Here is a 26839-nt window from a genome sequence, read left to right as displayed (position 1 = left end):
TAGGCTGAAGGCTGCTGACTATTCAGGGGGCAAGATAACTTCTGAGTCACTCAGGTCTTTGGACTTTCCCAGAATGTTACTCATATTTCATTGATAAAATGCATTAGTTTTAGTTATTGTTGTTGTTAACCTATCTTAATCATAAAACTAGAAACTTCTGAAGGTAGTGGCTGTATATATATTTTTGTCTATATCTGAAAGACAAATCATTCATTCTAGAATTCATAGGTGACCATTAACCAATGAGAAAATGAAATAGCAAACTGATAGAATTATGAATTTAGGGAAGGAGTTATTCTCTTTACTCCTTTGATACTGCTTTCTCAGTTTATTAGATTAGTTACAATTTGCAAAGCTAATGTCATTAAAGGATTCACTAAGTGAAAATAAAATAATTGCATAAAGATTTTGTTCAGATATAAAACATCACTAAATCCAAATAAATTCTTTGTCTCAGTGAGATTTTCAGTACAGTTTTGAAGGGTCTTGGCATTTAAGAAGATAAAACTGGAATATTTTATAGAGAGCTCTGTTATAAATTGCAAAATTACAGCTTGATTTCCCAGAGCAAAGTGTTTTTTGGCTAAAGCCTTTGGCTTTGTGCTGGAGACTAATGGCTCAGGTCAGAGGTTTGGCATTGGGTTTACCCTGGGCCAGAGGGACAAACTGTAGTTGTCTCTGATGAGATTAAGCTAATCTTCCAGCCCAGCTGGCTCATGTAAATCCAAAGCATACTCCTACTGAGGGGCATACTCAAGTATTTTTGGCTTCATGAAAAGTAATGCTTAATAAAAGTGTATTAATGTCACCAAATGCAATACTCTGTTATTAGCTGATGTTCTAGAGACAATGGTTGTTTGAAGGGATAGTTGTCCCTTCCTGGAAAGGGAGAGAAAAAACTTTTAGTTTTTGTTAATACAAAACTCTTAAGTTTATTTAAAAAAATTATTTTTGAGATAATTGTAGATCACACGCAGTTGTAAGAAATAACATAGAGAGGATCTACCTTTCCCCCAGTTTACCATATAAACAGGAAGTTGACATTGATATGAATCATCAACTTTATTGAAATTTCACCAGTTTACACACACTAATTTCTGTGTATGTGTGTGTATGAGTGTGTGTGTGTGCTTGGTTCTACAGCAAACAATTTTATCACAACATAAATTCATGCAACCACCGCTACAGTCAAGGTACAGGGCAGTTCCGTCACTGGGCTCACCTTTCACTGCCACAGTCACCTCCCTCCCCTGCACCTTCCTAAACCCTGGCAACCACTAATCTGTTTTCCAGCACTTTAATATTGTCATTTCAAGAATGCTGTATAAATAGAACCATGTAAACTTGTAGCTTCTTTCATTATGCATAATTCCCTTGAGATCTATCTAAATTCTTGCATGTATTGCTAGTTTTGTTCCTTTTTATTACTGAATGGATGCTATGGCATAGATTTACTACAGCTTGTTCAACTGTTCACCCACTGAAGAAAATTTACATTGCTTCCATTTGGAAACGTTTGTGGGCAGGTTTTTGTGTGGACATTAATTTTCATTTTTCTGACATAAATGCCCAGAGTGTAATTGTTAGGTCATATGTTAAGCACATTTTTAGTTTTGTATGAAACCGCCAGAGTAGATATACAATTTTGTATACTCACCAGCATTATATGGATAAACTAATTTCTTTGCATCTTCTCATCATTTGGGGTCATCATATTTCTTATATTAGGTGTACAATGATACCACATTGTGGGTTTCATTTTCATAATGGCTAATCATGGTGAACATACTTTCATGTGCTTAGTTTTTAATCTGTATAGTCTCTTTAGTAAAACATCTTTCATGTCTTTTCTTCTAAATGGATTTTTTTTAAACATTGAGTTTTGATACTTTTAATATATTTTAGATATTTGTCTCTTGTTAGATATGTGCAAGTATTTTTTTTTTCCAGTTTGTAGTTGGTTTTTTCATTCTCTTCAAGTTTTATAGTCTTGCATTTTATATTTAAGTTCATGATACATTTTGAGTTAACTTTCTGTGTAAGATGTAACGTTTAGGTGGAAGTTGGATTTTTCCCCCAATATATGTCCAATTTTTCCAGCACCATTTGTTGAAAAGACTGTATTTGCTAGTATTGTGCTGTCTTCATTGCTGCAGTGATAGAATATGCCATAACACTGGATAGGGTGGTTTCTACTACCTTGTTCCTTTTTCGATGTTCTTAGCTATTCTAGATATTACACTTTTCTGTTTACATTTAAGAATAAGCTTGTCTATGTCTACCAAGAAACTTTGCTGGAATTTTGATAGGAATTGCATTAAAGTTATAGATAAATTTGGGGAGAATTTCCCAATTAATTACTATCAATATGTTGAGTCTTCCAATTCACTAATATTGTATATCTCTCCACTACTTTAGATGTTCTTTGATTTTTTTCATCAACATCTTGTAATTTTCAGAATATAGATCCTGTCCATATTTTGATAGATTTGCTATTTTATAGATTATAGATGATACTATATTTTAAGTTTCATTTCCACATGTTCATCATTATGTTTTAGTTTCTTGACTATTTCTTTGGCTCTACTCTCATCTATTGCTTTTCCTCATAGTCAGCATGCACTGCCTGCAAAATTTCTAATAATTTGCTGTCTTTGATTTGCCATGGGCAGAAACTTGATCATGATTGCAGGATCTGGGACTCTGGTAGAGTTCCTTAAAGAATCAAGTGACATCATCAGTGAAATGGAGATGAAAAATAGTGGTACCTACTTCATGGGGTGCCTATGAAAACTAAATTATAATATACAAAAATCATAGTATTCAATATGGAATAAATATTCCATATATTGAATGGTTAAAAAAAAGAATGGTTGAATTCAATATATGGTTAACAAAAAAAGAATCAAGTGACCTCTGAGGCAGATATCATATGCTTGCAAGTCTTCTTCTTTTCATGGGCAGGTTTACTTACTCTTGTGTTCATGGCTATTTTCTGGATGATGAAAATTGCAAGTTTGATTACTGACATGTATGGTTTCTCAGCAATGAGGACAATAGTGACAAATATCAATGAAAGTAATACATAAATCATTTTCATTTTGGGTCAATTTCCCCAAAGTCCTTTTAATAATGTCAACATAACATGCTATATCAAAAAGATAATTTGGTTTCTGAAATATTGTAGAAGACTGATGAATTTTGACAGAATTTCTTAAACTTACAAAAAAGCATATGTATTTCCCCTGTGCTATTAAATGGACTCATGTAAATAAGAAAAGTTTATTTTTGGTCCTAAAACATTGGAACAGTTTAGTCACCGTGACAACATACATACTATTCAGTTCAGTTCAGTTTAGTCACTCAGTCGTGTCTGACTCTTTGCGACCCCACAAACCACAGCACGCCAGGCCTCCCTGTCCATTACCAACTCCCAGAGTCCACCCAAACCCATGTCCATTGTGTCGGTGATACCATCCAACCATCTCATCCTCTGTCATCCCCTTCTCCTCCCGCCCTCAATCTTTCCCAGCATCAGGGTCTTTTCAAATGAGTCAGCTCTTTGCATTAGGTGGCCAAAGTATTGGAGTTTCAGCTTCAACATCAGTCCTACCAATGAACACCCAGGACTGATCTCCTTTAGGATGGACTGGTTGGATCTCCTTGCAGTCCAAGGGACTCTCAAGAGTCTTCTCCAACACCACAGTTCAAAAGCATCAATTCTTCAGCATGCAGCTTTCTTTAGAGTCCAACTCTCACATCCATACAGGACCACTGGAAAAACCATAGCTTTGACTAGACGGACCTTTGTTGGCAAAGTAATGTCTCTGCTTTTTAACATGCTGTCTAGGTTGGTCATAACTTTCCATCCAAGGAGCAAGCGTCTTTTAATTTCATGGTTGCAATCACCATCTGCAGTGATTTTGGAGCTCAAAAAAATAAAGTCAGCCACTGTTTCCCCTGTTTCCCCAACTATCTGCCATGAAGTGATGGGACTGGATGCCATGATCTTAGTTTTCTAAATGTTGAGCTTTAAGCCACCTTTTTCACTCTCCTCTTTCACTTTCAAGAGGCTCTTTAGTTCTTCTTCACTTTCTGCCATAAGGGGTGGTGTCATCTGAACATCTGAGGTTATTGATATTTCACTAGCTTTGTAGTGATGCTTCCTAAGGCCCACTTGACTTCACATTCCAGGATGTCTGGCTTTAGGTGAGTAATCACACCATTGTGATTATCTGGGTTGTGAAGATCTTTTTTGTACAGTTCCTCTGTGTATTCTTGCCACCTCTTGATATCTTCTGCTTCTGTTAGGTCCCTACCACTTCTGTCCTTTATTGAGCCCATCTTTGCATGAAATGTTCCCTTGGTATTTCTAATTTTCTTGAAGAGGTCTCTAGTCTTTCCCATTCTATTGCTTTCCTCTATTTCTTTGCATTGATCACTGAGGAAGGCTTTCTAATCTCTCCTTGCTATTCTTCAGAACTCTGCATTCAAATGGATGTATCTTTCCTTTTCTCCTTTACTTTTCAATTCCCTTCTTTTCACATCTATTTTTATGGCCTCCTCAGACAGCCATTTTGCTTTTTTGCATTTCTTTTTCTTGAGGATGGTCTTGATCCCTGTCTCCTGTACAATGTCACGAACCTCCATCCATAGTTCCTCAGACACTCTGTCTGTCAGATCTAGTCCCTTAAATCTATTTCTCACTTCCAATGTATAGTCATAAGGGATTTGACTTAGGTCATACCTGAATGGTCTAGTGCTTTTCTTCACTTTCTTCAGTTTCAGTCTGAATTTGGTAATAAGGAGTTCATGATCTGAGCCACAGTCAGCTGCCAGTCTTGTTTTTGCTGACTGCATAGAGCTTCTACATCTATGGCTGCAGAAAATGTAACCAATCTGATTTCAGTGTTGACCATCTGGTGATGTCATGTGTAGAGTCTTCTCTTGTGTTGTTGGAGGAGGGTGTTTGTTATGACCAGTGAATTCTCTTGGCAGAACTTTATTTGCCTTTGCCTTGCTTCATTCTGTAATCCAAGGCCAAATTTGCCTGTTACTCCAGGTGTTTCTTGACTTCCTACTTTTGCATTCCAGTCCCCTATAATGAAAAGGACATCTTTTGCGGGTGTTAGGTCTAGAAGACCTAACCTTCATAGAACCATTCAACTTCAGCTTCTTTAGCATTACTGGTCGGGTCATAGACTTGGATTACCATGATATTGAATGGTTTGCCTTGAAAATGGACAGAGATCATTCTGCCGTTTTTGAGATTGCATCCAAGTACTGCATTTTGGACTCTTTTGTTGACTATAATGGCTACTCCATTTCTTCTAAGGGATTCCTGCCCACAGTAGTAGATATAATTGTCATCTGAGTTAAATTCACCCATTCCAGTCCATCTTAGTTCGCTGATTCCTAGAATGTCGATTTTTTTCTCTTGCCATCTCCTGTTTGACCACTTCCAATTTGCCTTGATTCATGGACTTCACTTTCACTTTTCACTCTCATGCATTGGAGAAGGAAATGGCAACCCACTCCAGTGTTCTTGCCTTGAGAATCCCAGGGACAGGGGAGCCTGGTGGGCTGCTGTCTATGGGGTCGCACAGAGTCGGACACGACTGAAGTGACTTAGCAGCAGCAGCAGTAGCATGGACCTAACATTCCAGGGTCCTTTGCAATATTGCTCTTTACAGCATCAAACCTTGCTTCTATCACCATACTATTAAGTACATACTATTAAGTAGACAATTAAATAACTAGCAGCATTTGCTATTCTGTTTTCAGGTCTTATGAGCAGCACTGATACAAACTTAAGATGGTAGACACTGCATTTAGTGATAGAAATTCATTATGATGTACCAATAATTTAAGAAAAGTTATTTCAGTTATGTAAAGTGAAAAAGAGGTTTCACATTCATAAGATTCATTAATTATAAAATAGCCAAGTCTCACTTTGGTTTGGCCTACATGGACCAGCTCACTTTCCCTCAAACATTCCTTAATAATACCCTCCTCTGAGCTGCTGCCAATTATTTCCTCTAAAGCTGGCTTCTTTTTTTGCAACTTGCTTACCTTTCCCTGTAACTTTGACTGACTAGTGAGTGTGTTTTACTTTTCTGATGTGATAGGCAAGCAACTCACATGCAGAAACTGTAACTATTAATGCCATCTCCTATATGTTTTACATATAAAAGACATTCTATAGCAATGCTATGTAATTATTTAATGAAATTAGTCATGTCTCCTGTTCTATTCCATATGTGGTACAGCTTAATTCTATCCCAATTTGCCTAATGCTGATATTTTTAGTGGTTGCAAACTGGTGATAGTAATGATTTTCCATATAGTGTTTTATATGACACACCCATACATACACACACATAATGCATACAAATCATAGGCATAAAGATCAATATGTTTTTATGTATATACTACATAACTGCTACTTAGATCAAGATAAAAACATTTTTATCACTCAGAAAGTTGCATCTCATGCTATGCCCAGGTAAAAGGAATGGTCACCCACTCCAGTATTTTTCCCTGGAGAACTTCATGGACTGAGTCTGGGGAGCTACAGTCCATATGGTTGCAGATGTCGGACACAACGGAGGGACTAACACTTTCCCTTTCATATGCATATTTCACTTTCCCCACTCCGAAGTAATCAGTTTTAAAAATTGAGATATAATTCACATATAAATTTCACCATTTAAAAATGTACAATTCAGTAGTTTTTCGTATGAACAATGTTGTGTACCCATCACCATCCTCCAGAACATTTTCATCACCTGGAAAATAAACTTCAGCCACATTAGTGATAACTTTCTATTATCGCTTCCCCCAAGTCCTTGGAAAGGACTAATTTACTCTCTGTCTCTATGGATTTGCTAGTTCTGGACATTTCTTATAAGTTAAACCATATTCACATGATATATGGTCTTTTGTGACTGGTTTATTTCATTTAGCATGTCTTCCAGTTTTATCCATGTTACAACATGTATCAGTATTTTGTTTATTTTTAATGAGTAAATAATATTTTCTTGCATGAATTTACTACACTTTGATTATTCATTTATCCATTGATGGACATTTGAGTTGTTTGTTGTAACTACGATTTTGATGCTAAACTTCATATAAGTGGAATCATACAGTATATATGTAATATTTAATTATATGGATATATCAAAGGTGCCATCTTCGTTCTATGGCTGATGAACATGAGGGTTGCTTCTAAGTTGGGGCTGTTATGTATAAACATATTATGAAATTTCTGTTAGTGAACATATTTACAGACTTCTGTAGTGTATATTCATAGGAATTAAATTGATGAGTTGTAGTATTGGTAGGAGTTTGGTTTTATTAAGAAGCTGTCAAAGAGTCTTGAAAGTGATAGTATTATTTGGCATTCCCACTAGAACACCTGGTAGACCGGTTGTTCCATATGTTCTCCACATTCTTGGCATATTCTTGGTATATTGGCAGCCTTTTACATTTAAGCCATTGCAGTCTGTGTGTGTATGTATTGCCATCTAATTGTGGTTTTAATTTGCATTTCCCCATATTTAATGAGTTTGAAAACCTTTAAAAATCACATTGTTTAGGTAATCTCTTTTGTAGTTGCCCAACTCATAAGTTTCTTTCTTTCTTTTTTGTAAATTAGGTTCTCTGACTATTTCCTATTGATTTGAAGAATTTTTTCATTTTATCTGGGATATGTCTCCTTTGAAAGATACATGTGTGACAAATATCTTCTTTTAATCTAAGGCTTATATTTCACTTTCTTAACTTTTAAAATTGTATTTATTTTACAAGTTTTTTAAAATCGGTTTTAATGTAGTCTGTATGTTATTTCTTATAGCTTATTTATGCATGAAATACTGCCATAGAAAATTTAGGAGGAATACTTGAGCATGTAAATATTCAAGTAACTATACATTTTTTGTCTGTTCTAGTGGTCCCAGAGAGCTAAATTCCTGAGACATGTTACTAATAGTGAAGGGTCTAATTATAAGGAAGCTCTGTCTGGTATTGCTATCCCGTTTCGATTATAAATAATAACAAAGCAGGCTTTATTCACTAAGAACATATTGATCAGTGTCCAGTCTGATAAATGTCAGCATATTGGGAGAGTGAATGGAAGAGCTTGGTGTTTTTTGAAAGATTTCTGGTTTTATACTACCTAGTCATTTTACACATTCATACATTACTATTATGTATCTAAGTGTTAGAGTTATAAAATAATGTTTCATTCTAGAAATAATTGTCACCATAAGTATATATAAAGCCATATCAAATACCATCTACCTATATCAGATTTTCTAAGGACAGCATTTTTAGAAGTAAAATTAATGAATAAAGTATTGTATTTTTGTTGTTCAGTTCAGTTCAGTTGCTCAGTCGTGTCTGACTCTTTGTGACCCCATGGACTGCAGCACGCCAGGCCTCCCTGTCTATCACCAACTCCTGGAGCCTACCCAAACTCATGTCCATTGAATCGGTGGTGCCATCCAACCATCTCATCCTTTGTCGTCCCCTGCTCATCCTGCCTTCAATCTTTCCCAGCATCAGGGTCTTTTCAAATGAGTCAGCTCTTTGTATCAGGTGGCCAGAGTATTGGAGTTTCAGCTTCAACATCAGTCCTTCCAATGAACACTCAGGACTGATTTCCTTTAGGATGGACTGTTGTTATTGATTTGCAAAGTCATGTCCGACTCTTTGCAACCCCATGGACTGTAGCACTCCAGGATTCCCTGACCTTCACTATCTCCCGGAGTTTGCTCAAATTCATGTCCATTGAATCAGTGATGCTATTTAACCATCTCATCCTCTGCCACCCACTTCTTTTGCCTTCAATATTTCCTAGCATCAGGGTCTTTTGCAATAAGTTGGCTCTTCACATTATATGGCCAGAATTTTGGAGTTTCCATTTCAGCATCAGTCATTCCAATGAATATTCAGGGTTGATTTCCTTTAGGATTGACTGGTTTGATCTTGCAGTCCTTGAGGAAAGTATATATATGTGTGTGTGTGTGTGTGTGTGTGTGTGTGTGCATGTGTGTGTAACACAGTGGTAAAGAATCTCCCTATCAAGGCAGGAGATGAGGGTTCAATCCCTGGGTCTGGAAGATCCCTGGAGTAGGAAATGGCAACTCATTCCAGTACTCTTGCCTGGACAATTCCAATGGTAGAAGAGCCTGGCAGGCTACAGTCCATGGCATCACAGAGAGTTGGACACAACTTAGTGATTTATTATATATATATTTTATATATATATTATATATATGTGTGTATATTTATATATATAGTGTATTTATATTATATATATATATATTCAGTTTTGTCAATACAGTCAGGTAACTCATTTCCACCTACAACATATGAGAGGAACTTCTTTTAAAGACGCCAGGAGCATCATTTGCCATGGGTGACTTTTACAAATATGATGGCCAGATTGTTTCTAGTCTACTGGATAATTAATCAAATTACTTCTAAAATATAATTTTAGAAAATATTTTCACATGTGGAAAAGTATTCTTTTTAGTTATATTCAGTTCAGTTCTGATCAGTTCAGTCACTCAGTCATGGCCGACTCTTTGCGACCCCATGAACTGCAGCACACCAGGCCTCCCTGTCCATCACCAACACCTGGAGCCTGCCAAAACTCATGTCCATTGAGTTGGTGATGCCATCCAACCATCTCATCCTCTGTCGTCCTCTTCTCTTCCTGCCTTCAATCTTTCCCAGCACCAGGGTCTTTTCAAATGAGTCAGCTCTTTGCATCAAGTGGCCAAAGTATTGGAGTTTCAGCATCAACATCAGTCCTTCCAATGAACACCCAAGACTGATCTCCTTTAGGATGGACTGGTTGGATCTCCTTGCAGTCCAAAGGACTCTCAAGAGTCTTCTCCAACAACACAGTTCAAAAGCATCAATTCTTCGGTGCTCAGCTTTCTTTACAGTCCAACTCTCACATCCATACATGACTACTGGCAAAACCATAGTCTTGACTAGATGGACCTTTGTTGGCAAAGTAATGTCTCTGCTTTTTCATTTTTTTTAAAATTTTATTTTATTTTTAAACTTTACATAATTGTATTAGTTTTGCCAAATATCAAAATGAATCCACCACAGGTATACATGTGTTCCCCATCCTGAACCCTCCTCCCTCCTCCCTCCCCATACCATCCCTCTGGGTCGTCCCAGTGCACTAGCCCCAAGCATCCAGTATCGTGCATTGAACCTGGACTGGCAACTCGTTTCTTACATGATATTTTACATGTTTCAATGTCATTCTCCCAAATCTTCCCACCCTCTCCCTCTCCCACAGAGTCCATAAGACTGTTCTATACATCAGTGTCTCTTTTGCTGTCTCGCACACCGGGTTATTGTTACCATCTTTCTAAATTCCATATATATGCGTTAGTATACTATATTTATGTTTTTCCTTCTGGCTTACTTCACTCTGTATAATAGGCTCCAGTTTCATCCACCTCATTAGAACTGATTCAAATGTATTCTTTTTAATGGCTGAGAAATACTCCATTGTGTATATGTACCACAGCTTTCTTATCCATTCATCTGCTGATGGGCATCTAGGTTGCTTCCATGTCCTGGCTATTATAAACAGTGCTGCGATGAACATTGGGGTACACGTGTCTCTTTCCCTTCTGGTTTCCTCAGTGTGTATGCCCAGCAGTGGGATTGCTGGATCATAAGGCAGTTCTATTTCCAGTTTTTTAAGGAATCTCCACACTGTTCTCCATAGTGGCTGTACTAGTTTACATTCCCACCAACAGTGTAAGAGGGTTCCCTTTTCTCCACACCCTCTCCAGCATTTATTATTTGTAGACTTTTGGATGGCAGCCATTCTGACTGGTGTGAAATGGTACCTCATAGTGGTCTTGATTTGCATTTCTCTGATAATGAGTGCTGTCTAGGTTGGTCATAACTTTCTTTCCAAGGAGTAAGCGTCTTTTAATTTCTTGGCGGCAATCACCATCTGCAGGAATTTTGGAGCCCATAAAAATAGTCAGCCACTGTTTTCACTGTTTCCCCATCTATTTGCCATGGAGTGCTGGGACCGGATGCCATAATCTTAGTTTTCTGAATATTGAGCTTTAAGCCAACTTTTCACTCTCCGTTTTCACTTACATCAAGAGGCTCTTTAGTTCTTTTTCACTTTTTGCCATAAGGGTGGTGTCATCTGCATATCTGAGGTTATTGAGATTTCTCCTGGCAATCTTGATTCCAGCTCGTGCTTCCTCCAGCCCAGCGTTTCTCATGATGTACTCTGCATATAAGTTAAATAAACTGGGTGACAATATACAGCCTTGATGTACTCCTTTTCCTATGCACATATAAAGGTACAGAGATGAGACAGAGAACAATAGAAACTCTAAATTTCACCAGAGTCCTACATTTGGAAAGTTAATAGTCCCAAACAGTAGTTTTCACAAGTTAAAAATTGATAACAATTACTATTTTTTTTTTCACTGCTCATTTTACTAGAAAACGAAGACCATGAAAAGCTTGGTGGGAGTGGCTTTCTGTATTTTTTAAACAAAAACCTATGTCTCACTTTTGTATATGAAGTCTAGTCACAGAAAATTTATCTGTAAATTGAAACCTATGAATTTTAACCTATAATCATTCAATGGTTATAGCAGTCTCTGTTGCTAAAAATGTCTTTTTACTTTTAAATAATGGAAATTAATTTACTTTGGTTTTATTACATTTCTGAGTTAATTCTGTAGGAGTTTTGATACCCCAGGAATTGGCAGACTAACATCCAGTCAGCTGCTCTCCTTTGGTCCACATGGCTGCCTGGCTATACTCAAAATAATAATAATAATAATAATAATAATAATAATAAGGTTAACTTTCTTTTCTTCCTATAAAGTGAATGAGAATTGAATTCCTGCAGAGAACACTGCTTCACTTGTTGGTAGTCTTGAGCTTTTCATTCCCAGGAAGGATAATAAAAATGTTTTAGGTGCAAATGTCATTTGCTTGACATTTTTAACTAATTTTCACTAACTTAATACTAATTCAGTTGGACTGGTGAACAGGGATTAATTAGCAGGGCATAACTTAATTGCAACAAAGGGAGCAGGAATTTTGAAGAATGTGAACAATGACTTCAATGCCTATCAAAATGTCATCAATGTATTTATTCCATTGTTTTAAAAAAGAAAACTGGGAGATCATTTTCAGTAATCAACTATGATTAAAAAACTAGCACTATATTATTCCTGACATAAGATTTTATAGATAAACAGTAAAATATTTTAAAGAAGTAAGAGATGTCAGGAGGGAGCTTGTTTAGTTCACTACCTTCAGGCACTTAAAATACAATTGTACTTATTATCCCCATTTTCACATTAAAGATTTGTTGAAAATGAATTATAAGTGGTCTGTCTATGATCACTGAATTCAGGAGCAGTGGTAGGAGATACCTCCACTAAAACTAAAGCTCTCCAGCCCCTGTCTCATTACACTATACAGTTCTTTTGTTTCAGATGAAATTGCCATTTGTTTCTTTTTCAAATGCAAGCAGGAGATTTTAGAGACAGATTCTAAAATTGTGTAAGATACTCTCATATACTACCAATTAAGTGTAATTTGGTACAAATTTTCTGGGAAACAATTTGGCAAGAGCCTTAAAAATGTTTTTATACTTTACTCAGTAATTTTACTTCTAAAATTGCTATCCTTAAGACATTCTGATATAAAGTGTTGATGGCTAGAAAAAAAAAAGGTACAGGGTATTTGTTATGACTTGATTTATGAAAGGGAAAACTGAAAATCTCAATATCCTATTATAATACAATGGTTAAGTGAATTGTGTTATAATTATATTAGGAATTATTTTGCAGTGATTCAAATTATGTTTTTGAATAAGTATTGCATGGCATGGGAAATAATTATAACATGACATTGAGTGATTATAGCCTGAAATAAAACTTTAGAGACTCAAGTTTTATAAAAATACTTTACATAAGTATATGTGTACTCTGTTGTGTCCAACTCTTTGTGACCGCATAGACTGCAGCCCACCAGGCTTGTTTGTCCATGGGATTCTCCAGGCAAGAATATTGGAGTGGGTTGCCATGTCTTCTTCCAGGGCATCTTCTAGCCCAGGGATGGAATATCTCCTACACTGGCAGGTGAATTCTTTGCAACTAATTCCACATGGATCTCCTGTGTTGCAGGCAGATTCTTTACCATCTGAGCCACCATGGAAGCCCCTGTATGTGTATAAATATGTATAAATAATGAAAAAATTCTGTGTTCTTCTTTACAGTTTTTTGACTTACCATGTTTTGTTTAATGATGAGAATTAAAACACATTTTAAAGTATAGTCAATCTCAATAGATGCAGAGAAAGCCTTTGACAAAATTCAACATCCATTTATGATAAGAACTCTCCAGAAAGCAGGATTAGAAGGAACATACCTCAACATAATAAAAGCTATATATGACAAACCCACAGCAAACATTATCCTCAATGGTGAAAAATTGAAAGCATTTCCTCTAAAGTCAGGAACAAGACAAGGGTGCCCACTTTCACCATTACTATTCAACATAATTTTGGAAGTTTTGGCCACAGCAATCAGAGCAGAAAAAGAAATAAAAGGAATCCAAATTGGAAAAGAAGAAGTAAAACTCTCACTGTTTGCAGATGACATGATCCTTTACATAGAAAACCCTAAAGACTCCACCAGAAAATTACTAGAACTAATCAATGATTATAGTAAAGTTGCAGGATATAAAATCAACACACAGAAATCCCTTGCATTCCTATACACTAATAATGAGAAAACTGAAAGAGAAATTAAGGAAACAATTCCATTCACCATTGCAACGGAAAGAATAAAATACTTAGGAATTTATCTACCTAAAGAAACTAAAGACCTATATATAGAAAACTATAAAACACTGGTGAAAGAAATCAAAGAGGACACTAATAGATGGAGAAATATACCATGTTCATGGATTGGAAGAATCAATATAGTGAAAATGAGTATACTACCCAAAGCAATTTATAGATTCAATGCAATCCCTATCAAGCTACCAACGGTATTCTTCACAGAGCTAGAACAAATAATTTCACAATTTGTATGGAAATACAAAAAACCTCGAATAGCCAAAGCTATCTTGAGAAAGAAGAATGGAACTGGAGGAATCAACCTACCTGACTTCAGACTCTATTACAAAGCCACAGTTATCAAGACAGTATGGTACTGGCACAAAGACAGAAATATTGATCAATGGAACAAAATAGAAAGCCCAGAGATAAATCCATGCACCTATGGACACCTTATCTTTGACAAAGGAGGCAAGAATATACAATGGATTAAAGACAATCTCTTTAACAAGTGGTGCTGGGAAAACTGGTCAACCACTTGTAAAAGAATGAAACTAGAACACTTTCTAACACCTTACACAAAAATAAACTCAAAATGGATTAAAGATCTAAACGTAAGACCAGAAACTATAAAACTCCTAGAGGAGAACATAGGCAAAACACTCTCCGACATACATCACAGCAGGATCCTCTATGACCCACCTCCCAGAATATTGGAAATAAAATAAAAAATAAACAAATGGGACATAATTAAACTTAAAAGCTTCTGCACAACAAAGGAAACTATTAGCAAGGTGAAAAGGCAGCCTTCAGAATGGGAGAAAATAATAGCAAATGAAGCAACTGACAAACAACTAATCTCAAAAATATACAAGCAACTCCTACAGCTCAACTCCAGAAAAATAAATGACCCAATCAAAAAATGGGCCAAAGAACTAAATAGACATTTCTCCAAAGAAGACATACAGATGGCTAACAAACACATGAAAAGATGCTCAACATCACTCATTATCAGAGAAATGCAAATCAAAACCACTATGAGGTACCATTTCACGCCAGTCAGAATGGCTGCCATCCAAAAGTCTACAAGCAATAAATGCTGGAGAGGGTGTGGAGAAAAGGGAACTCTCTTACACTGTTGGTGGGAATGTAAACTAGTACAGCCACTATGGAGAACAGTGTGGAGATTCCTTAAAAAACTGGAAATAGAACTGCCTTATGATCCAGCAATCCCACTGCTGGGCATACACACTGAGGAAACCAGAAGGGAAAGAGACACGTGTACCCCAATGTTCATCGCAGCACTGTTTATAATAGCCAGGACATGGAAGCAACCTAGATGCCCATCAGCAGATGAATGGATAAGAAAGCTGTGGTACATATACACAATGGAGTATTACTCAGCCATTAAAAAGAATACATTTGAATCAGTTCTAATGAGATGGATAAAACTGGAACCTATTATACAGAGTGAAGTAAGCCAGAAAGAAAAACACCAATACAGTATACTAACACATATATGGAATTTAGAAAGATGGTAACAATAACCCTGTGTACGAGACAGCAAAAGAGACACCGATGTATAGATCAGTCTTATGGACTCTGTGGGAGAGGGAGAGGGTGGGGAGATTTGGGAGAATAGCATTGAAACATGTATAATATCATGTATGAAACGAGTCGCCAGTCCAGGTTTGATGCACGGTACTGGATGCTTGGGGCTGGTGCACTGGGACGACCCAGAGGGAGGGTAGGGGAGGGAGGAGGGAGGAGGGTTCAGGATGGGGAACGCGGGTATACCTGTGGCAGATTCATTTCGATATTTGGCAAAACTAATACAATATTGTAAAGTTTAAAAATAAAATAAAAGTTAAAAAAAATTTATTAAAATATTTTAAAATATTATTAAAATTAAAATATTATAATTAAAAGTAAAATATTATTTAAAAAATTATTTAAAAATAATAATGAATATGAAAATATAAAACTTGAACAAAAAAAATAAAAAAAATAAAAAAAATAAAGTATAGTCAAAGAATGAATTAGAGAGAATCAACCATTTTCCTTTGACTCTAGTCAATCATTTCCTCAGAGATTCTTGATTTAACTTCTTGGTTTCTAGTGAAAATATTTAGGTCTCTCTTCTTCTAAGCTTCTTCTAAACACTAATACCATATAAAGGATGAAATTGTTGGGGGAGGAGACCTACCTTAATGACATTTATCAAATTTTCTCTTTATGATATAATCTGGGCCTCCTGGTGACTCAGATGGTAAAGAATCTGCCAGAAAGCAGGAGATTGGATTCAGTACTTGGGTCAGGAAGATCCTCTGGAGAAGAAAATAACTACCAACGCCAGTATTCTTACCTGGAGAATTCCATGGATAGAGAAGACTAGTGGGCTACAGTTCATGGGGTTGCAGAGTCAGGGACACAACTGAGCGACTAACACTTTCACTTTCATACTAATATCTAGTTCAGATTCTTTCAATATATATGCTAAAACTTATATATGGAATAAGATGCCTTCCCTTTGGCAAATGGTAATGAAATAAACTAATAATTTTTCAGTGAATCCTCATGTCTTTACCAACACATTTTGTATGCAATACAAATGGAGCTAAAATAAAATGTTTAGTTAGAAATGGAAACAAATTTGCAAAGAAATCAAGGCTGTTCAGTGATGGTGGTGGTGGCATTACCAATTTCCTAATAAATTAGTTTGATTAATTGGACTTTGATTTTTAGAAATCAGCAGTTATACTTTTGTAATACACTAAGAACCAGGGAACATCAGAAAGTGCCAGATGTTATATTTTAATACTGGTTGAGCTTTGCTTGGGAGCATTGGCTTAAGAGCTGGAACTCAAGAGTTTAAGGCTTTGCTAATTTATTGAGAGGCCTTGAGCACATCAGGCACCCTTCTGTAAAATGGATCACTGGACTAGGAACAGTGATTTTTCAAACTGTTCCTGACTGGAAGCTCCAGGGAGATAGGCACCATGAGAGTTTTATCTCACAGATCTGGGGGGCCTATATAATAGCCTGCATGTGGCTAGTACATAACCAGAGCTTAGTGCTGTGAGTTAAATGAATGAATGTGTCCTCTGGAGCCCTGCCTGGAGTCAGCTTTTCTATCAGATTTTCAGCCAGCATAATGCTACATGTATCTGCTTTATATATCAGGTAGATGTAAGGTAAGATTACATTAAAAATATAAAGGATAATTCTACTGCTGTAAATAAAAGTTTAAAAGCTTTAGGATAAAGTCTTTTCAATTCTGTGATAATTTAATGTTACTATTGTGCTATTATTTAAAAATGCAGATCATAACACCTGTGACTCTCATTTTCCCCTTCTATACAATTTAAAAATCTGTGATAGAGCTGTGTGTAAATTGTATTTGTGAAACAGCAAGGGATGATATGTGTTTTGATGGATGGATTGGAGGTGACAAGGCAGAGAAGGAGATGATGGGGTATGCCAGTCAAAGGAACAGCTTGTACAAAGGCAAACAACCACAAGTGAGCATGGCAACTCTGAAAATGAAAGTGAAAGTCACTCAGTCATGTCTGACTCTGTGACCCCATGGACTGTACAGTTCATAGAATTCTCCAGGCCAGAATACTGGAGGGGGTAGCAGCCGGGGCTGCAGGGGATCTTCCCAACCCAGGGATTGAACCCAGGTCTCCTGCATTGTAGGATGATTCTTTACCAGCTGAGCCACAAGGCAAGCCCAACTTTAGACAGGCAAGAAGTATGTGACTTGGGTGCAAGGTCGAAAGAAGATAGTAAGAAATGTGGCTGGAAGAGGCTCCCAGTATAAAAACCTTGTATGCTTGCTTAGGACTTGAGCTGTATCTGGTGGGGAAGCAAGTCTAGACTTTTAAGAAAGTGAGATATTTGTGTTTTACTATGAGTAAAACACATATGAGTCTCAGTGTTGAGATTAGCTCTTTGGAGTCTGAGGGTTATCTGTTAAGATACCTATTGATCTTGGGTTTAATGAAACTGGTATCATAAATACTCAAAAATGTTATCTTTTCTCAGAAAATGGCATACTTTCTCTTTTTTCACACTGGGTTTACAGAATTCTAAAAATGATTCCTTATATATATGATTCCTAATATGTCAATCCTAAAGTAAACAAGTCCTAAATATTCATTGGAAAGACTGATGATGAAGCTGAAGCTCCAGTACTTTGGCCACCTGATGCAAAGAAATGACTCATTTAAAAAGATCCTGATGCTGGGAAAGATTGAAGGCAGGAGGAGAGGGTACAACAGAGGATGAGATGGTTGGATGGCATCACCAAGTCTATGGACATGAGTTTGAGCAAGCTCTGGGAGATGGTGATGGACAGGGAAACCTGACATGCTGCAATCCAAGGGGTTGCAAAGAGTTGGACGTGACTGAACTGAACTCAACTTGCAGAATTCTAAAAATGATCCCGTGTATATAGTCAGAGCTCTTCCAAAGACAAAGCATACTGTCTTGATTAAGAATACACTTTGATTTATTCTACCTGGACATGAAGACAGAGAAGAAAATGGCAACCCACTCCAGTATTCTTGCCTAGAGAATCCTGTGGACAGAGGAGCCTGGTGGGCTGCAGTCTATGGGGTTGCACAGAGTCAGACATGAGTGAATTGACTTAGCAGCAGCAACAGCAGCAGGACATGAAGAAGGGATAAAAAAATCAACCCTGAAGTCAAATAAAAGAAGTTACTATTAATTACATATAGTCTACTGAAATGTAACTTCATTTGTTTATGACTATAAGAGTACATCATGTGACATGCCAGGCTGGATGAAGCAAAAGCTAGAATCAAGATTGCCAGGAGAAATATCAATAACCTCAGATATGCAGATGACACCACCCTTATGGAAAAAAGTGAAGAGGAACAAAAAAGCTTCTTGAAAATGAAAGAGGAGAGTGAAAAAGCTGGCTTAAAACTCAACTTTCAAAAACTAAGATCATGGCATCCAGTCCCATCAGTTCAGCTCAGTCACTCAGTCATGTCCAACTCTATGCAACCCCATGGACTGCAGCATGCCAGGCTTCCCTGTCCATCACCAACTCCTGGAGCTTACTCAAACTCATGTCCATTGAGTCAGTGGTACCATCCAACCATCTCATCCTCTGTTGTCCTCTGCTCCTCCTGCCTTCAATCTTTCCCAGCATCAGGGTCTTTTCCAATGAATCAGTTCGTCGCATCAGGTGGCCAAAGTACTGGAGTTTCAGCTTCAGCATCAGTCCTTCCAGCGAGTAGTCAGGACTGATTTCCTTTATGATGGACTGGTTGGATCTCCTTTCTGTCCCAGGGACTCTAAAGAGTCTTCTCCAACAACACAGTTCAAAAGTATAAATTCTTCTGCGTTCAGCTTTCTTTATAGTCCAACTCACATCCATACATGACTACTGGAAAAACCATAGCTTTGACCAGATGGACCTTTGTTGGCAAAGTAATGTCTCTGCTTTTTAATATGTTGTCTAGGTTGGTTATAACTTTTCTTCCAAAGAGCAAGCATCTTTTAATTTTATGGCTGCAGTCACTATCTGCAGTGATTTTGGAGCCCCAAAATACAAAGTCTGTCACTGTTTCCTTTGTTTCTCCATCTATTTGCTATGAACTGTTGGGACCCAATGCCATAATCTTAGTTTTCTGAATTTTGAGTTTTAAGCCAACTTTTTTTACTCTGCTCTTTCAGTTTCATCAAATACTCTTTAGTTCTTCACTTTCTACTGTAAGTGTGGTGTCATCTGCCTGTATGAGGTTATTGATATTTCTCCCAGCAATCTTGATTCTAGTTTATGCTTCATCCAGTCCAGCATTCTTCATGATGTACTCTGCATATAAGTTAAATAAGCAGGGTGACATATACAGCCTTGACATACTCCTTTCCTGATTTGGAACCAGTCTGTTGCTTCATGTCTGGTTCTAACAGTTGCTTCTTGACCTACACATAGATTCTCAGGAGGCAGGTCAGGTGGTCTGGTATTCCGATCTCTTTAAGAATTTTCCACAGTTTGTTGTGATCCAGTCCCATCACTTCATGGCAAATAGATGAGAAAACAATGGAAACAGTGACAGATTTTATTTTTGAGGGCTCCAAAATCACTGCAGATGTTGACTGCAGCCATGATTTAAAAGACACTTGCTCCTTAGAAGAAAAGCTATGACCAACCTAGACAGCATATTAAAAAGCATAGACATTATTTTATCATCAAAGGTCTGTATAGTCAAAGCTATGGTTTTTCCAGTAGTAATGTGTGGATATGAGAGTTGAACCTCTCACATAAAGAAAGCTGAGCACCGAAAAATTGATGCTTCTGAAATGTGGTGTTGGAGAAGTCTCTTGAGAGTCCTTTGGGCTGCAAGGAGATCCAACCAGTCAATCGTAAAGGAATTCAGTCCTGAATATTCATTGGAAGGACTGATGATGAAGCTGAAGCTCCAATACTTTGGCCACCTGATGCAAAGAACTGGCTCCATAGAAAAGACTCTGATGCTGGGAAAGATTGAAGGCAGGATGAGAAGGGGACTACAGAGGATAAGATGGTTGGATGACATCACTGACTTGATGGACGTGTGTTTGAGCAAACTCTGGGAGTTGGTGATGGACAGGGAAGCCAATGTGCTGCATTCCATGGGGTCACAGATTTGGACACGACTGAGTGACTGAAGTGAACTGATAAGATACTCAGTTGGGAGCTATCTGCCAAGAGATTGGATATGACATTCAAAGCAGAGTACATTGAAATTGGGAATAATGGACCAGGTGTGACAGTTATCTTGAAAGTTTTATTTTATAACTTAAAACTAAATTTTGCCTTATATAAGATACTTATTGGGCTTTCCAGTTGGCAATAGTGGTAAAGAACCTGCCTGCCAATGCAGGAGACATAAGAAAAGCATTTCGATCCCTGAATCAGGAAGATCCCTGGAGGTGGGCATGACAACCCACTCCAGTATTCTTGCATGGAGAATCCCATGGATAGAGGAGCCTGGTGGGCTACTGTCTGTAGAGTCACAAAGAATTGGGCACCACTGCAGTGACTTAGCGCACACGCATTCAGGCAAGGCATTTATGAGCTTCCCAGGTGGTGCAGTTGTAAAGAATCTGCTCGCTACTGCAGGAGACACAAGAGATGAGCGTTCAATCCCTATGTCAGAAAGGTCCCCTAGAGGAGGAAATGGCAACCCCTCCAGTATTCTTGCCTGGAAAATTCCATGGATAGAGGAGCCTGGTGGGCTACAGTCCATGGGATCACAGAGAGTTGGACACGACTGAACACAAACATCAGCACAAAGATACTTATTAGGGCTTTCATTTACAGAAGAAAATAAGATTATGCTCATATCTCCATGACAGACACACCGTGATAGAGCACATGCTATATATAAGGGATTGGGTGGAGCTTGTCAGTAGGTATGACTTTGGTCTATTTAACACTTAGTTTTAATTTGTCACTTTATGACATTTGGACTTTAGTATATATTGTGAATCAGAATAATAAAAAAAGTCAATGTCTTAAGGAAAGTGAAGAAAAGAATGATGCACTTAAAATGTAATAAAAGTCCTCTTTTGGTACACTACTAAACAGAGAATATTGCTAAAACTGGGAGATTTCATTCATTCAAGCATGAATCTTGAAAGAAATAATTAAAAGGATGTGAAATGACTGTTACCAAAATGAATCTAAAACAATGAAAATTCTGTAAGGCAACAAAAATAGAAATAGATTAATCTGTTTGACCATTAAGCTATTCAGTGTAATATTTATACATGTATGTATATATTTTAAAATTACTTTTATGGTTTTTGCTCCCCTAGCACCAATTCTATTTTCAACTTGAGGGAAATATTAACATTAGCTAAAACTTGAAATCTATTCAGGCTCATGCAGAAATACCTTCTTAGTTCTGCCTAGAACTTCATCAAATAGTCAAGAAACAGAATTCAGGCAGGAGTGGAGAATGAAAAAAAAAGCAAATGGCTTTTAAAGAGAGCTAAAAAAAGCATTACATTTTTTTTTTTGAATACTCAAATGTTTGGTAGGGAAAATAAAGCCTAGCCTTTCTTTAACATTTACCATGTGCAAGACTAAACTGGGCTAAACTGAAATCCCCATTTAATTCCTACAATGAACCTATGAAATAAACACTGTTATCCTATTTCACAGATGAGATTCAGAGTGATAAATAAGTTGCCTTAGGTTACAAAGGTAAGTGGTAGATCTGTTCCCAGACCTAGGACCTCCTGAGGCTGATCTTTCATGATACCTCCAGGCACTCTTCCATGTCACCATGGCCATTCCCCTATCATACTTTTCTCACCGTATTATAATTGTCTTTTTACCTCCTGTCTCCCCCTACTTCATCGTTAGCTCCACCAAAGCAAAGACAGCATATTACCCTTCTAGTTCCAGGAATTTAATGCAGTGACATGCCTCACAGTAGAAGCTCAGTAAGTGCCCATTGAAAGACTAATATTTTCAGGAGTCACTGAAAGTTAATATAGTAAAGAAAACATTGTATTGTTATGGAAACTAACTGATCTGGAAAGTGCCAATTGCTTCTATAGTTCTGTTAGATGTTCCTTTTTTCAAAGATGAACTCTTTCAGAAAGATAGGAGAGCTGATCACTATTGCGTATAGGAATTCAGAAGAGTAAGAAAAAATCCGCAAAGATCCTGAAGTGATGTGACATGATATCACAGTATTAGGAAAGGTTAAGGGGATGGATATTGAAAGCACAATTTAATTAAGGGTTTTTACATTTACGACGGCTCATCTTCTACACACAGACGCAACCTGCTTTTCATGGATAGTGAGCTCCAAGTGAAAGGAATATTCCAGGCCTTAGGTCATTTTTTAAAGGTTAAAATGCAATTAGCATAGGAAAGAAAACTATTTTATATGAAAACCTTATTTGGTATAATTTAATGAGGACAAATCAACTTAGACTTCAGCTCAAGGGATTCAAATTCTATCAGAGAAAAACATTTCTGATTATAAGGAAGAGTTTACCAAGGGAGTTGGGAGGGGATTCTGAGTTTGCACATGCACCTTTCACAGGGACTGTCCTGACTTCTATAATCATGTCTTGCTCGATGATGCTCTGATGATAATGTGATTATATGTCCATTTTAATCTGGGTCTTTAATTGCCTTGTCTGAAAGCTACAGGGAATAAAATTTCTATACCTCTGTCTCTTTAAGCATGTTTCTGCCATTTGTCCCCTTTCTAAATGGTGCTTGGAGCTTGAATTCTGCTGTTGCTCTCAGCAGTCTTTAGGAGTCAAAGACCTGAACGAGCAAGGGCTACCATGCAGCCTGCAGTGCCCACCTCTGCCAGCATGGACATTGCCAGTTTTTTAAGCCTTACAGAAGGCTGGTGAATACGCTTTTGCTCCCTGCACATAAATTTATTAGTAAAATAAAAATATTTCAGAGTGAAGAAAACATATGGAGAGTGGAGTTGTTATCAGCCATGTCAAGTTGCATGACACATGCGATGATGCTTTTGTTGATTTTGTTGTCTTGCAATTGGTTAATATGAATCCACTTCCAATATGTAGTAAGGTCTGTTATCCTGAATTTTGAAGTAGTTATGAAAATAATTATAAAGTAGCAACTAGACTGAAATGAAAGTTAATGACCTATTTTATTTATTTGATGACATTGTAATACATTGTTTTCTGAGACTGTTCCCGGCTGTCTTGAGACTGTCTTCGATCCATGATGAGATCCGTACCCACTCAGAGAGTCACTACATGGTGCTGTGTTGTAATAGCCCATATGCTCATCAGCCCATCTCACTGGATTATTAGATCTTTCGGAGCAGACCTGTGTCTTGTTACTTTTTTCCTCAATACAGCATTTTGCAGACTGTGCCGTAGTCAATAAGTATTTGTCAGATTCCTTTTTGTTGGAAATAGTCTTTCTCTCTTTTTTCTTACTTATTCATCTCTCACTTTCTTCAGGTCCTCTCCATCTGTCCCAAGGACATGAGAGCTGATATCTGTGTTCATCTAAACCGGAAGGTTTTTAATGAACATCCTGCTTTTCGATTGGCCAGCGATGGGTGTCTGCGAGCCTTGGCAGTAGAATTCCAAACTATTCACTGTGCTCCTGGGGACCTCATTTACCATGCTGGAGAAAGTGTGGATGCCCTCTGCTTTGTGGTGTCAGGATCCTTGGAAGTCATCCAGGATGATGAGGTGGTGGCTATTTTAGGTACTGTGAACTTTCCTAATGTAGTAGCAAACGTGTAACAGTTTTAGAGGTTTTTACTTCTCAGGTTTCTTAAGAGAAATTTCCTTTGCTGGGTGACTTTGGAAATTGGGTCACTAATGAGATGATGAATCTCAGTGAAAACTAGTAATGCCATTTCAGCAAGGAACATTAGTATTGGTCATAGCTTAATGGGCTGCACTGGGTTTGATTAAACTTTCTTTGGCAACAATACGACAATGCCTTTTAAACGAGAGGTGATCACAGCCTAGGGTGACTGAACTTCCATGTTGGTAAGTGTGAAAATGGCTTGTGAAATGATTGTTAGGTTAGTAACCTACAGTATTTGTCTCAGAGGGACAACAGAACCTTTGCAGATCAACACTTCCCTTTAGAGATGTATAAACTGAGGCTTTATACATTCAACAACAGCCAACCAGTTCAGTGGCTGGTTCAGCTAGCTACCTGAGAATTAGTACTTGAGTACAGATCATCTTTCCCCAGATCTTTCTGCTTGCTTGCAATGGACCTAAGTAATGAGCAGAAAGTAATGAGGAGATATTTGAATTTGACCTGTTATATTGAAATGATCACAATGCAAGTAAACTTAGGTTTTTAAAGCTGGTTCTACCCATCTATATTTATGAGTGAGAAAAATTATTCAGCTAGTAATAAATTTGTTCTAAAATTCAGAGACCTGATATAGTTGTGCTAATGAAAAAAGGCAGTGACAGTACATGTGAGTGAAAAATTTTTTTTAAAAATTGCATGTTTGGGGACAGTGTAATCCATTTTATACTTTATCTTGGTAAAAATTGCTAAATGATATGTTAGATCATTTTCTGATCAAATATCTGCAGCATGAAGTCCACATAGATAAAAAAGGAAGCAATAATGAGGCCAGAGGAGAATAATTTCTTGTGTTTTTTCAAGTAAAATAAGTTAGAATTGTAGGATGTCAGCTCTCTTTTGATCACATTTTTCATGGCTTCTGTCTCATGAAAAATGAGCTCAATTTTTAAGCTATTGGATTTTTTAGCTACTGAGGTCAACCTACCATAACTTGAATGCTACTTATTCTTATAAGTAAAAGATTGACTGGTGTATTTTAGAAACTGCAAAAGCAAAATCCAGCCCCCAAATGAAGGATTGATTCAAAAAGCACAATTACCTGAAAAAGACAGAATCGAGAATTGAGAAACTATGACTCTTCCTAAGAAAATAGGTTCAGTAAATTTGTAAGGGTTACAAAAATTAGTTCAAGGATGCAAATGACTGAACACTATTGTTTGTAAAACTTTCTTTAACTGTTGAGAAATAATATTACATTTATGCGTAAATTTCTTTTAGAAGCTATTTTTATTTATTTTTTTGTTTGGTTGGAAAAATGCATGTAGCTCTTAGAATCAGCACTCTGGGTGTGTTTAATGTTGCTTAGTGTGTGTTCTGCTTTGTTTCCTGGAGCATAAAGGAGTTATGTAATACTTCATAAAAAGTGTACTTTTCACTAGAACAATCCTTTGTGGTAAAATGTAGCATATACACACTACAACAATTCTTGTTTGCTTAAAGAAGATGTTAAAACACAAGCCCAAAACAGGCGTATTTTTTCCTACATGTTCATGTCAATGGTGGGTGGTATAGCAGACATCAAATATGATAAAACGAGTACTGTTGTGATAAATTTCCTAGACTGTGCACTCATTGTCATTTGTTTTGCCCCATTTTCTTCATTGCAGCTTCACCTTGCTAGTTTCTTTTCTAAAAAGATGGATTGAGAAAGCCCTGAGTGCAGTGCCTCTGGGCTAGGTCTGCTAAGCTGGAATCATTTGCTCAGTGAAACAGACAAAATGCATTTTCTTTTCATTTTAAAATAAAATGGTAGCTAGTTTTGCCCAATGACACAGTAAAAATGAACACAGGGCCTCTGGGTATTGGTCCAGTCTCATCATATATCTGTCATATTTTATTTCTTTGAATGAATGCTTTTTGTTTATCCTCCTCAAAAATCTGAACATTTCAGAGACTTTTCATCTCTTGGTTTAATGAGTTAAATTACATGTATACCTCTCTGGCAATTTTTCTTCCCTTTATTCTGTGGGTCTCTAACAAAGATTAGCTCAGCCAAAAGGCGATCAAAAGTTTCTGTTTAAAAAAAAATTTTTGCCCTGAAAGTGATCTTCCAAGAAAGAGATAAGTGCGGGGGCGGGGTGTGGGAAGGCATGACGCTGGAGAGGCTCACAGGGTCGCCTAGGTGCCCTGCTACTGCTAAGTCGCTTCAGTCGTGTCCGACTCTGTGCGACCCCATAGATGGCAGCCCACTAGGCTCCTCCGTTCCTGGGATTCTCCAGGCAAGAACAGTGGAGTGGGTTGCCATTTCCTTCTCCAATGCATGAAAGTGAAAAGGGAAAGTAAAGTCGCTCAGTCGTGCCTAACTCTTAGCGACCCCATGGACTGCAGCCTACCAGGCTCCTCTGTCCATGGGATTTTCCAGGCAAGAGTACTGGAGTGGGTTGCCATTGCCTTGTGCTGGCCAAAGTCACATCCTCATGGTGTCTGTGATTTGAATCATCAATGACAAGATAGTTGTGGATAAAAACTTTGAGAACTCTGCCCTGGTGTTGCACCTTCTACCAATCTGGCAGGAAGGCAGTCTGAGGAGATTGTGGAGTAGGAGTGTGGACTCATAGTGAATTTCTGCAGGAGACAGTGTGTGATGTCACATGTGAGAGATG

At 37.4% G+C, this 26839-nt stretch overlaps 1 protein-coding gene across 1 annotated transcript in view; it reads left to right on the top strand.

Moving 5' to 3' along the window:
- KCNH5 (potassium voltage-gated channel subfamily H member 5) overlaps positions 1-26839 on the top strand; it is a 393607-nt gene that overhangs the window by 259533 nt on the left and 107235 nt on the right. Inside the window, exon 9 of the mRNA XM_027554270.1 lies at positions 23855-24107. Within this exon, the coding sequence (XP_027410071.1) occupies positions 23855-24107 (253 nt within the window). The remainder of the gene's footprint in view (positions 1-23854; positions 24108-26839) is intronic.

This window comes from Bos indicus x Bos taurus, chromosome 10, assembly GCF_003369695.1.
Source record: "Bos indicus x Bos taurus breed Angus x Brahman F1 hybrid chromosome 10, Bos_hybrid_MaternalHap_v2.0, whole genome shotgun sequence".
Classification (NCBI taxonomy): Eukaryota; Metazoa; Chordata; class Mammalia; order Artiodactyla; family Bovidae; genus Bos; species Bos indicus x Bos taurus.
This window is presented reverse-complemented; position numbering and strand designations above follow the sequence as displayed.